The following is a 12,514-nucleotide window of genomic DNA, read 5'->3' on the forward strand; positions in this document are numbered from 1 at the left end:
ACATAGCCATAATGGTGTCAAGCATAGACTTCAGGCCTTACAGCACTGATACGTGCAAGATGAGCAAAACTCTGCGGTTTTATCTGAATGCACTTTGCAGGTTTGTATTCAGATTTTACATTTTGCCCTAATTGTTTGCTGTATCAAACAAACTGTTCATTTGCATTTCCTGGGGATTCCATTAAAATGTCAGTTAGCTAATTCTTATTCACAGAAATGTTATTTAACCTATTTTTTTTGAAAAACTAGTGAAAAACCTCCTAATGGTTCCAGAGAGGGAAGCAGTTGGAAAAATGTACATACTTTAATTGCTTTTCTTATTCTGTGCTCTCAGAAATGATCCACCTGCCTAACTACAAGCTTCCCCTGGAGAGAGAACAGGCTATTTATGCTTATAAAACTATATATTCTGTACTAGATCCAGCCGTTTAACCCTCACTTCATCACTTTTTCCAAACTTACTTGAACATGAAAATTAGCACCTGAATTAAGTTAATCTGAAACACATTAAGCATAGATTCACATCATTGTTTTTTTTGCCTCCCAGGCTTTTGTAATTTCTGTCACATCTGATTTCATTCCACGCCTTATGTATCAATACGCATACAGTCAAAATGGAACCATGCATGGCTTCATCAATCACACGCTCTCATACTTCAATGTCAGTCATCTCAAGCCTGGAACACAGCCAGAAAACTCCCCGTTTGCACGGGATGTTTTATTCTGCAGGTAAAGTAGTTCTAATGGCATTTTGCATAGCTGAAGTAAATTCTTTGAGTCTTTTGTCAAACAAAAATTTTCCAAGTGAGAACTAATAGTATTTGTGCCTTTAAAAATGTGGTTTTAAGAGTACAGCTTTTAGAATGTTCTTACTGTCTTACAGTTCTAAGATGTTCTTAGAAGGGTTTTTTTCAGTTCCTTAAAAGACAAAATAAACAATTTAAACAAAGACTCAAATAGAAATCTTTCTGTCCTGAATGGCAAAACTTCCATTAAGAACAATGGGAGCAGAATCCAGTTTTAAAAATGGACTCCCACTAGTTAGAACTCGGCTTTCTTTCTCTTTACTAACTTCAGTGTTTACTTAATGAGATCGAGTTTTCAAAATATGCGGCCCACCTTTGAAACCTGCACCCTTCCCCCTCTACATGTCCCATATTTCAGCTTCATCTTTTCAGTCAGGGGGATACAAGGCTGAACTTCCTTTAAAATACATCCAAAAAGTCTAGCCCACTGCTCCTCAGGAAAAGCAGAAAATCCCAGGGTGTAGATGCCTATGGGATAGTTCCAGTTGGCATGAGAGATCACTAACATGGATCCAGGGTTCTGGGTGTACCCTTGCTTTTTAATAAAAATATACACAATTGAAAGAGCCCAAGGCTGTACACAACTGAATGCCTCTGGTCAAGGCTGTACCCAACAGCCTGCCTCACCTTCCTTTTGGACTCACTTGAAACCACACTGGACCTAGCCTCTGCATAGGCAAGACAGAGATTGTCATATAATTTGTTCTTCCAGTTTCTTTGGAAGGCAAAACTTTATTTATGTGTTTCCTAATAAACAAAGGTCCTTAAATTGCCTCCTTTATTTTGAAGTATACTGTGTTTGTATATGTCCACTGTTTTTTCGGATACCTGCCATAGTTTTTGGATTTTGTGCTCCTGATAGTGACCATCTAAACCTGTCATGTCTCCACATCCAGTTTAACCTCGGTCTTTCCCAGTCTCCATTCACAAACTCAGGTCTTGGGGCTTCTCCATTCACTGTGCAATATCACTCTTAGATCAGTTTTGCCTAAGGGGCCAAGATTTGGTGAGGTGCTGGAAATCTGTCACTATATCCTCTCAGTATCAGAGTCAAACAGCACAAAACCAGTTGCTAAGCAAAGTAGAATGACGATGCAAATCTTACAGGTGACAGTCTCATACCTCTTTGCATCAGGTTGGCCTTGCAATAGTGGTTTATTGAATACTGTGATACTGGCAGAAAATATTGTTAGTTATTGTAGATTTCATGTAGCATCTTCTGGTTAAAGCTCCAGAATTTTTCTCTCCTTTCCTACCATCCAGCTAAATACATTGTCCTTGATAAATCTGTATTGAATAAGCAAGTAGATTTCTTCATTATTAATTCCAGTGATCCCTGTATTTCCACATAACTGCCATTCAGAGTTTCTTAAGAAAAACTGTATTTATAGAGTATACATAGATGTAATATAGCTAAGGCAGCTGGGGATTTTTGTATGGTTACCACTCAGTTATGCCTTTTCCTCTTTTCTACAAATCTGTAAGAACAGCTTTCAGCATGACAAGGCAAACAAGTAACTAAAGCTGTTTAGAATACACACTTACGTTCCACCAAAATCTTTGAGGAGCAAATTGTCTTCATGCTAAAGTTGGAGAGGGAAAATATTTCAAATGAATCAAACATTTTGATTTAAGAAAAATCAAAAAAAACCCACATAATTGAATTCATTTTAAATATATGGTACTGATTTTGCTCTTTTAAAAATAAATTAATTTAGAAATAAGCAGCCACTTAAAAGCAGCAAGAGAAAGTCACTGTGCAATTAGGCTTCTAATTTAGGTGCTATAAAGTGCCCTTCAGAGCAGTCCATCTCTCTTCACTGATTATTTAAGGCATTACACTCTAGTTAGGTTCTTGAATTAGCCAGACACCTTCCTTTGTTTCTAAATAATTGCATATTTCTAAATGTAGAGTATATACCTATCTTCCACAAAATCTTTTTTTTTTTCCCATTATGAGTATCTTATGAAATAACTAGTTTTATTGAAATGGCAATACTTTAAACCAGATAGATAGAAGATTTTCAATCGAACCTACAAATAAAAACCCAGCGTACAGAAAATGATCAATATAGGGATATAATAATTTCAAAAAAAAGTCTTAAATTTGGCACTATTCAGTTTACGTCCTACTCCTGCATAAGAAAACTTTAACCATACCTAAGATTCCCCACATTTTGAGCAGGTGCTATTTATTTTACCTAGTTTTAACCCATCAAAATGATGTATCTCAGGTCCTTCTGCAGGCACTGGAAGCAGAGTAAATGCAGAGAGAAATCTGGCCCTCAAGTTCAGACACTTAGCTTCAAATTGCTTTTGGGATGTGCCTACCTTCTTACCTCAGCTACAGGGGAGGCCTAGATGAATACTAGAGCAGATTCCTAACTTTCAAACAGTTAAAGAGAGAGAAAAATCACTCAGGGGAAATAGTGCTGCACAGCACTCAGATTAGCATGGATTCAACAGAACCGAAATACAGGGAGAAGGTAATAATCCACCATAAGTTTAAAAGTGGTCCCTGCCTGAGAATATTAGATCCATGCTACTGAGGAAAAAAAAAATTGCAAACAAGAAACATATTATATGTCTGACCATATACTACACTGAATGAGAAACAACCATGAGAGCATTTCTCTTCCCTTATCAGGAAATGATTATGAGAAGATGTCAGCAAGCACATTCACTGTTTCTGATTAACACCCACCTTATTTAAATCCTACCAAAGTCACTGCTTTGGCCAGAACTATCACTGTGATAAAACATGGGGTATCTAGGTCATCTCCCAAGAGGCAGGCAACAAACAGTGTCCCTCAAGCTGGAAAAAAATCTGCCTTTCTGTTTCTGGCAAATATGTTGGGAACAAGCTGACCTCTCTTATTCTTAGATTTCTGTGACCTCTGGAGATAAATGTGGTTACAATAAGCCTGAATTTTACTGTTTACGGGCATTGCCAGAGATTAAGGTATCTTAAAAATAACCATAAAAAGCCAGAAACAACTCTCCCACTGAACATCCAGAATGCATTCTTTAAATATTTTGAGCAGCATTTTCTACAATGCTGTGAACTCTTTGACACTGCTTCCAAATAAACATTGCTGTACCACCAGTCTGGTGCACAGCATTAGTTGTAATGATTTTTTTAGAGCAAAATATAGCTGTGTAGCTGAAGGCAAATTAAAAGCAAACCTTGCTAAATTATGGGACATTTTTATTGGTTTAGTCCTTTTAATCTTTATAATCTGATATGATAATGGAGTGCATGAAAGCATGCTGATCACATGGAAAAGAAAAAGGCAGCAGATATGCAGTCATTAAAGGGACTTTTCCCTTAACATAACTCTGTTAACATAACTCTGTTTCCATATTCAGCAAATTTGTAAAGTGTCTTGAATGAATTAATTTTCTTAATGCCCTGGGATGCCTGTCATCTGCAATGATCAGTTGTGGATTCTCTTCTTTCCCCCAGCAATTCTTATATTTCCCTGTTTGATAAACCCAGCTATACAGCATTTCTGAAGCACAGCTTGATAGTGATTCAGTCATTTTTTTCCTCAATTTCTTGTGAAAGACCAACTTAAAAATTTGTATGTAGGTGGAATCATGGATAAGTCTAAATGAGCTGATCTATTTAATTTCTTTTTATTTTTCTACTAGCATTTCTTTTTGCACACCTGATATAGTTCTTAAATATAATTACATATTTATCTTAACTCTTTGACTGTAGATCAGTTTTCTCTGACCAGTCCTCTCCACCCATCCTCATTTACCTTCCGCCGAAATCTTTTGTTTTCAGTGTGCATTTTTGGTTTTCCCCTCAGAATTTTTCTGTGCCCTGTTCTTAAACCACGTTGACTACTTCACATTCTTGTCTCTTTTCAGTGGAATTAGAAATGCATGCTATGTTTGCAACACAATAGCCTTTGGAGAACCAGCTGTTTGATCTTCCTAGCATATCTGCTGAATCAAATATTTTAAGAACCAAGAATTGGTGGGTTGTGGAACTGAGGACATAGGTGGGATTATTTTTTTTTTAAGAAAGTACCTGTAGAGCGTAGTGGTTAGAAAAGGCTTGGATTATTGCACTTTAAGGTCCCATGTGCCATAGCATAATTAAAAAGGGAGGTGGAGAGGAGGCCCAGCTACCTTGTCTGTAGCTCTGACAATATCACCCGTCCTCATAAATCACTTGCTGGTGTTCTCTTGAAAGTAGATTCAGGCATCACAAGCACTGTGATTTCCCACTGAGCCAGGTGAAATTTCTGTGGGGTGTAATGTCATATAACACTTGCATAGTTTGTAAAGCTCAGAGTACATTAAAGGAAAATCCCACCACAGTTGGTGACCCTTCCAGGTGAACCTAGGCTGAGTTTCAAGGCTGGGATTGATTTATCATGCTAGACACAATCCTCAGCAAGCTCAGTAGTTTTCCGTGACTTTGATGTTCAAACGGATTGAATTCGATAGAACTGGTTCTGCAGATTTGAGCAATATGTGGGGGTCCATGTTATACAGAGAGGTACTGGAGGAGAAATCTCAAAGTGCAGGTGCAGCATAGGATCAAATAGGAACCTGTGTAAGATAGGAAGGAGAGCTCGGCTCCTGTGTGAGCACTGCTGAACACAACAAAAATGTGGTCTATATCACGGCCCAAGTAGTTCTTCCATTAAGTTTGGACAGACCCCATCTAAAGTTATTTTCTCCTCCTGGTCCTCCTCTCCCCACCATCATGGGGCTGTATCTTGTGTACTTTGTCTCCAAAAGGTGCAAAGTGGAATTTCATCCAGTGTTTCAAGCTGAATTTTCTATGACTTTGGGGTTTTTGTAAATGTATAGTTCAAAGTGCAAGCCCACGTGGACAGAACCTGGAGGTAATTTTGGTGAGCACACCTGCAAACTGAAACTGACAAGTTTTATATATTAACCTCTTCCATTATCCCCCAATGGAGGCTTTTCCGCAGTCTAATGAATCTTACTGTCAGGAAGGGTTTCATGGTATTCAAAACAGATTTTCCCTTTCTTAATTTCATCCCATTACTCCTAGTCAAACACTGTGAACAGCACTAAATTATCCTTTTCAGTCCTAAGGGCACAATTTGTGTATGGTTATCATGTCGAACTGCGGCTGTTACTTAACCAGAGTGGAGAAATACATATGCTCTTCTTTAATCTCTACTGGTGAGTCAGTCTCTTCAGACCATTGATTGCCTTGCTGAACTGCCTGCAGTTTATTGATATCTTTTTTCTTTTGGTCTGAAATCCCCACAGCTGAATGCAGTATTCCAGGTGTGGTTCTACCTGAGATGCTCAGAGAAGTGCTAATACCTCCCATTTTGCCTTTATTTTATACATACACAAGTCATACTATGCTGCTGCCATCTTTCAAACTTGTACGAACTTGCTGGGCACCATAAGCTCCAGGTGCTCTTTTCCAGTCTCTTTTCACTGCATTTTCATTCAAACTTTATTCTTTCAAGAGCCTTCAATTGTTTTATTTTAATTATCCATTTCCCCGGATTATTCTCATTGTGTTTCCTGTCTGTATTTCTTACTGCCCTCTGTATTTCCTGCTATTTGCAAACCTTTCCAATTTAGGAGCATCTGTGACTTTTATTAGCCTGCTGTTTACTTCCAAATGATTGATGATAATACTAAAAGCACCGGTCTTTGCACCAAATTACTAAGGCTCTGTTTTATCCTGTCTAAGGCTTAATATAGGAAGTGTGTTTCCCCTGGCTCCCCCTATCGTTTATGGAGAGACACAGGAACCTCCAGAGTGTGATTCAGACCTTATATGGGCTTAATTTCTCCCTAAATTAATCTCAGTTTAGGTGGGATGAGTGCAAGGTTATCTCATTTGGACTGAAAATGCCTTAGACTATCTTTATACTTTAATTTTAACACTTTATTCTGTGTACACTGAGATCCGTTTAACATTAATAAAAAAGAGATTATTCATAAATCCAGGAAAGTCTGGAAATTTCCAACATTAGAACAATGTTCTGGTTTTGGTTACAACTGTGAAAACCTGAGTAAACTTAACTAAATTCATTGGAAATAGCCCAGATCTAATTCTGGAGTTGTATTTCATAATATGGGATGAAGTACAAACATCTGGAGAATTTGATTCCTTAGATTCGGCTACTGGAGAGCCATGTTAATCAAAGCAACTAGTGTAAGAAGAGATTGCTAACTGAGCTGTCTTCATTGACAGGTTTAAAGATTACAGAGAACCACCTTGGTCCCCAAACCCGTATGAGTTTTCTAAACAATACTGGGCGGTCTTATCTGCTCGCTTGGCTTTTGTTATTCTGTTTCAGGTAAGTCTGTTGAGCTATTGCAATTTCAGTCACAGAAATGTCATAATAAATTAATTGAAATGCATGTGTCAAAGGAATTCATGTCCAATAGGACTTTTCTGTTTGCAAATACCCAGCTTGATGAACTTGTACCCAGTCTACTGGGCCTTCTGCAGTGTCAGTAGGCCGCATCACATATTCTCCCTCTGGAGCACTGTGGCACACTTCCTAAGTGCAGATTTTATTTTTCCGTCATGAAATGGAAGCTCCACAGCCTGCCTTAAGCCCTGGCACTAGCACTGATCCCCAAAATATCCCAGGCTCTTGAACATTTCAGTTAAGTGGACTCTGTCAGCATTTATACCCTCAGAGGTGTCACATGTAAGAGACACATAACTGTTATGTAGGCTTGTGAAACACTGCTCTTTATCTAAAGCAAAAAATAAACAGTAACAAGTAATAAATACTCCAAGATCTTTCACTGTCTACTCACTGTCTACTTTCTACAACCCCTTCCCCCGAATATGGAGAATTCATTGGTAAGAGCTTTGCTCTCATGGCATCTTCTGAATGAGAGAAACCTTCTGCTCTCCTCCCTGATCTTGTTTTCCTCCACAGTTAAAATGGGCCCACTCCTAATATCAAAATCTGTCCGTCTTTTCTCCTCACCTGCTGAATATTCCTAAGTATGTCTTTGAGTCTTCCTGGCTTATATTGCCCTCTTCCACTTCTTCCTTACGTCTTCAGTAACTTTCCACTAATGCCTGCAAAATATTTGAAGACAACTGGATATGCTGGGCTTCAAAGAACATGCCTGTTGTTCTGTTGGAGTATATTCCCTGGTTAATGAGCTCTATTGTCTCGGACAGGGATAGAGGGTTTTTGCTAGTAGCCTTGTCAGCAAAAGTTCTCACACATTTTGAGCCATTACACAACACAGCAATCTTCAGAATAGTCTCAATCTTCAGAATAGTCTCTTCATAATAAAAACCCAAATGCATAATTTATATATAGATTTCATAAACAGGCAAAACTCTCTGCGCACTGTTCTTCCTACTTCTGTGTTATATGCCCATCACCTGTAGTGACCATGACATTTGAGGTTCAGGATTCTGGCTTGCACACTGCAGTAGTGTACACAAATCCTACTGCCAGCAGGCAGGAGGATTTGAGGACAGAATGGCCATGAAAGTTGTCTGCTATCTGCTCAGGCCATGTTGGAAACACATGAGTATGATTGTGTTGGGGGATGCTTTCACTGATGTTGCCCATAAAGTAATGGATTTTGAATTCAGTCTCAACCAGTTTAATGCTGAGTACTAAGCAGCTTTGAAAGACTGTAAAGAACAAGGCTGTTTTAGTCACTTAGGCAATGATGCATCTGATGAATCCAAGCCCATTCCTGTTTCAGACCTAACTGAAGCACATGTTTAATTCAGTCACCATGCTGAGGCAGGGTTAGGCGCAAGTGTAAGTGGTTTCCTGAACTAAAGCCTTACTCAGCTGCTTAACATTAGGCATCTTCAGCAAAATGTGTTTGATACATGCCTCCCTGTTCCATAGCGAAGGTTTGATTTTGTTCGAGCCTGATTATTTTGGATTCTTCCATTCTTGTTCCCTTCTCTTGTTCTGTTTGCAGAATTTGGTGATGTTTCTCAGCGTTCTGGTTGACTGGATGATTCCTGACATCCCCAAGGACATCAGTGAACAAATCAAAAAGGAGAAAAGTGTGCTTGTTGACTTCTTCCTGAAGGAAGAGCATGAAAAGCTGAAGCTGATTGAAAGCTTTATCACACATGACAAGCACAGACACCAAAGTGGGACCAAAGGCCAAAGGATCCGAGCTGCCAGCTTCTGCCAGTTTAGTCGAAGTCAGAGAGGCAGCCTTGCCTCCTTTAGCTCACAGCACACAGAAGTGTGACTCCTTAGGGAAAGTTAATATACTATGCTTATGTCTGTAATACCTGTTTACTGAGTGATGTGATTCTGAAACTGGAGCAAGGACAGTCAAGGAACAGACAGGGAGCAAAAAGGAGAGGGTCTTTTGCTTCCTTAGGAACTCCATATGCAAGTTTCTCCGTAACATTTGATATGCTGTCTGGGATGCAGCCTTCTCAAAGTTTGTCATTGCAAGCTATCCTGTGGCTGTGACTGGTCCTTGTGGTGATGCATATGAGTTGGGTAGTCACATAGGTATTCTCCTCACTCTTGCAGTCTAAGTGGTAGGGCCAGCCACGATCCCTATCCCTGCAGACACCCTGTGGTAAATTAAGAAGAGAAGGCACACTACTGCCCCAACATCCATCTTTTGGCAGATCTGACTAACTTTAAGGAAGCATGCCCAAAGCATGATCTCACGGCTCGTAGCTGCAGTCTTATAGCTTTTAAACCTGTGGGATCTCAAGGAGTCCTTGTGCCTTCCTTATGTATGCTGTCATTTGGTGCTGTTGCTGTAGAGAGCACAAGGCTGTCGTTGAGGGCACAGAACTGTGGGAGCAGGAGGAATTGAAAACCACTGAGCACTTTCATCTATAGATATATATTGTCTTTTGCTTAGCCAGGAGCCTGAATGCATGTGCTAATGAGCAGAGAGGCCACAAAATATACATCAGAATGAAATAAAGACAATAGAACTAGCAAAGCTCATTAGTCATTGTCCTGAACAACAACAACAAAACCCTGCGTTTGATTCTCCTCTCACTTAGACTGGGAGTTTAGCCAGTGTCAAGAAGAATCACTCTACTAAACCAACACCAGTGCAAAACTGATAAGTGAGAATGGAATCAAGCCCTGTAAATCTTATGACAACATCTTCAAGTATATTGCATATAAAATAATAAAAGTGCTGTTTTGCATTTACTGTAAAATATTTTGCAGAACTATATTTCATTGAAAGAGATTCACTACTTATGCTTTTATCTATATGCATCTGATGAATAACTTTATTCAGTTACAAATGCAATAAAACTTTATTTAAAAATCTGTTTCTTTTACTAGAGATTCTGACTCTAACCCAATTTGAAATTCAGAGTTCAAGTAAAAGAATGTCTTTTTATTTTATCAGTTCTTAACAATGCTTTCAAAACCATCAAAAACATACCAAAAAAAGTGCTTCAGTTACAGGTGTTTTATATAACATTATTGTTCTTTAAAATCATTATATTATTTTATATAGTCCTGAAACTTAAGAATTTCATTGTTCTTTTAGATGGAAAGTTATTTTTTGAATACAACCCATGGTAATTTAATGAGAAGTGTGAATATAATTGTCTTTTTTATTTAATGCCTAAACTAAGGAAAATGAAGATGGGAGAACTGTCTCAGGATGGATTGAAATGAATAGTTAGAGATTCATTTTTAAATTTTCAGTTAGGTTTGTTTATCCCTTTTATATAATAGATCAATTTTGAAATGAAAAATAAACTTTAGATAAAATTGAAAATGTTTAACTTTGTTGAAATGAAAGTCTGACCTCTCCAGATATTTCCTTTTTTCCCCATCAAAACTTATTTGCTGCAATTTACATGAATTCAGAGAGAGTTTTGGTCCCTCTCTGAAAATGCATTTTTTGATGAATAACAATTTGCTAGGGAGCTCATTGGAAAGTGTTCTTATTAAGTACAATTTAGGTTTTGTCATAGTATAAAACCTCACAGTCACATGAACAGTAACCTTTTGAGGCACAAAATTCAGGTTTTTCAATATTGGAGATGTTCAGAGGATGGGATGCCTATTACCTAAATATAACTATTTAAAATTAGGTTCCCTCTGCATTCAGTAGGGCAAAAAAGTCACCTGCAGACAGCTCCTCATCCCATCCTAACACTGCTGTCTGAGACAGGTGTTTAGAATCACCTTTGGGGACATTTGTCTCTTTCTCTGAACTGTAGAGGGAGCCTAGATGACTGTCTTAGACTGAACCTCAGCTTTAGATTGCAGAAGTCCAGGAATTGGAATCTAACCACCACAGTCAGAATGTTAAAGATGTTTATATGGCTAAAAGAATGACTGACTGCCAAATTCCCAATTGATTATGTTTGTTTTGTTTTAATTTTGTTATTTGCTTTAATATCTTTTTAAGAATTTGGCTCCTTACTGGAAATTCATAACAGAGTTGAGACATAAACTTTGCTTTCCCCACTCTAGGGTTAACATTTGAACCAAGACAGTATATCTCCTCTAAAATAAATTGTCTCATTTAATTTTCAAAAGACCAACAACCCCTGTCAGGGATTCCAAGGCCTGATATATTAAGGCAGTTGATATTAATGACAACTGTTCCCTCATTTACACTAGATGGTATTCTGGTGGAGGATTTGGGAGTGTGGAGCTGGGATCTACCCTTGTGATTTACATCTACAGTTGATGGAAATGCAGTTAATTTTTTTCACAGTAAAATGCCTCTGATGCAGAGAAAAGTCCTTGCTCCAAACAGCAGAAATATCAATCCTGCCAGCTGTTTTGACTACCATAAGGCTCACATTCTTTTTCCAGGTATGTGGGAGTGCATACAGAAATGGGTTTAGGAAGAGATATACAGGTTGCTTAGCACACTCTCTTCCAATTCGTTGCTGGATTAAGCATATTCAGATGATCTGTACCTCTCAGATATTTCACAAATAGTCACTGGATTAGTGAGCTCCTAGACTGTACCTAGAGCTGTGTGAGGAAACTATAAGCAAGAGACCATCCCAATATTACAATGAATAACTTCTACTGATTTAAAAATCTTGCCTTTAAAAACACAATCTCACAGCTTTTGTGTTTCCTGAAGTTTAATAGTTGAATAATGATTTTCATTATGACCTCACTTTTGACACAACTTACTGAAATACATTATTTTGGGGCTGCAATTTGGAACCCAAAATTTGTTAAAGACAGGTTGGAGCACACATTCATTATCTGGTATTGAGTTAGTCTAACAGCAAATATAGGCTGAGGCTTTCTAAGGGTGACTGATGAATGTAGATACCCTAAATTTCAAGGCTCTAGAATAAATACCATTTCATAGCTGACCGGTTTGGGGGGGCACAAGGGAGAGTATGCTCTTGAAATCCAAGCTTGATTAGGACCACAGTGTGGCACCTAGAATAACAGACCACTTTTTACTAGGGCTTGCTGTTCAAAGCATGAAGTAGGTGTCTGCTGTCCTATTGCATTGCCCTGAGCTTACTTACCTTACAAGCTAAGAAGGGGGACAGGGAAGGCTTGTAAAGAGCCTCAGTGACCAGTGAGCAGTAAGTCCATCACAGAAAATACAAGGCCTGCTGAGCACGTGGATCTCACATGTGTTGTAAGTCAAGTATAGCTGCACCCATGATCTAGTGCCACTGTTCTTAGTTTAGGCTCTTCCTCCATACTGCTAAGAGGAGAACCATTTTTGTACCCCCCCCCCTCCACCTAGCAAATACT

General features: G+C 38.5%; 1 protein-coding gene across 1 annotated transcript in view; it reads left to right on the forward strand.

Moving 5' to 3' along the window:
• Positions 1–10,470, forward strand: part of ANO2 (anoctamin 2) — a 193,153-nt gene extending 182,683 nt beyond the window's left edge. The window contains exons 23-25 of the mRNA XM_064517556.1: positions 548–729; positions 7,018–7,123; positions 8,742–10,470. Coding sequence (XP_064373626.1) covers positions 548–729; positions 7,018–7,123; positions 8,742–9,023 — 570 coding nt within the window. The 3' untranslated portion in view covers positions 9,024–10,470. The remainder of the gene's footprint in view (positions 1–547; positions 730–7,017; positions 7,124–8,741) is intronic.
• The last annotated feature ends 2,044 nt before the right edge of the window (positions 10,471–12,514 follow it).

Source organism: Dromaius novaehollandiae, chromosome 1, assembly GCF_036370855.1.
Source record: "Dromaius novaehollandiae isolate bDroNov1 chromosome 1, bDroNov1.hap1, whole genome shotgun sequence".
Taxonomy (NCBI): domain Eukaryota; kingdom Metazoa; phylum Chordata; class Aves; order Casuariiformes; family Dromaiidae; genus Dromaius; species Dromaius novaehollandiae.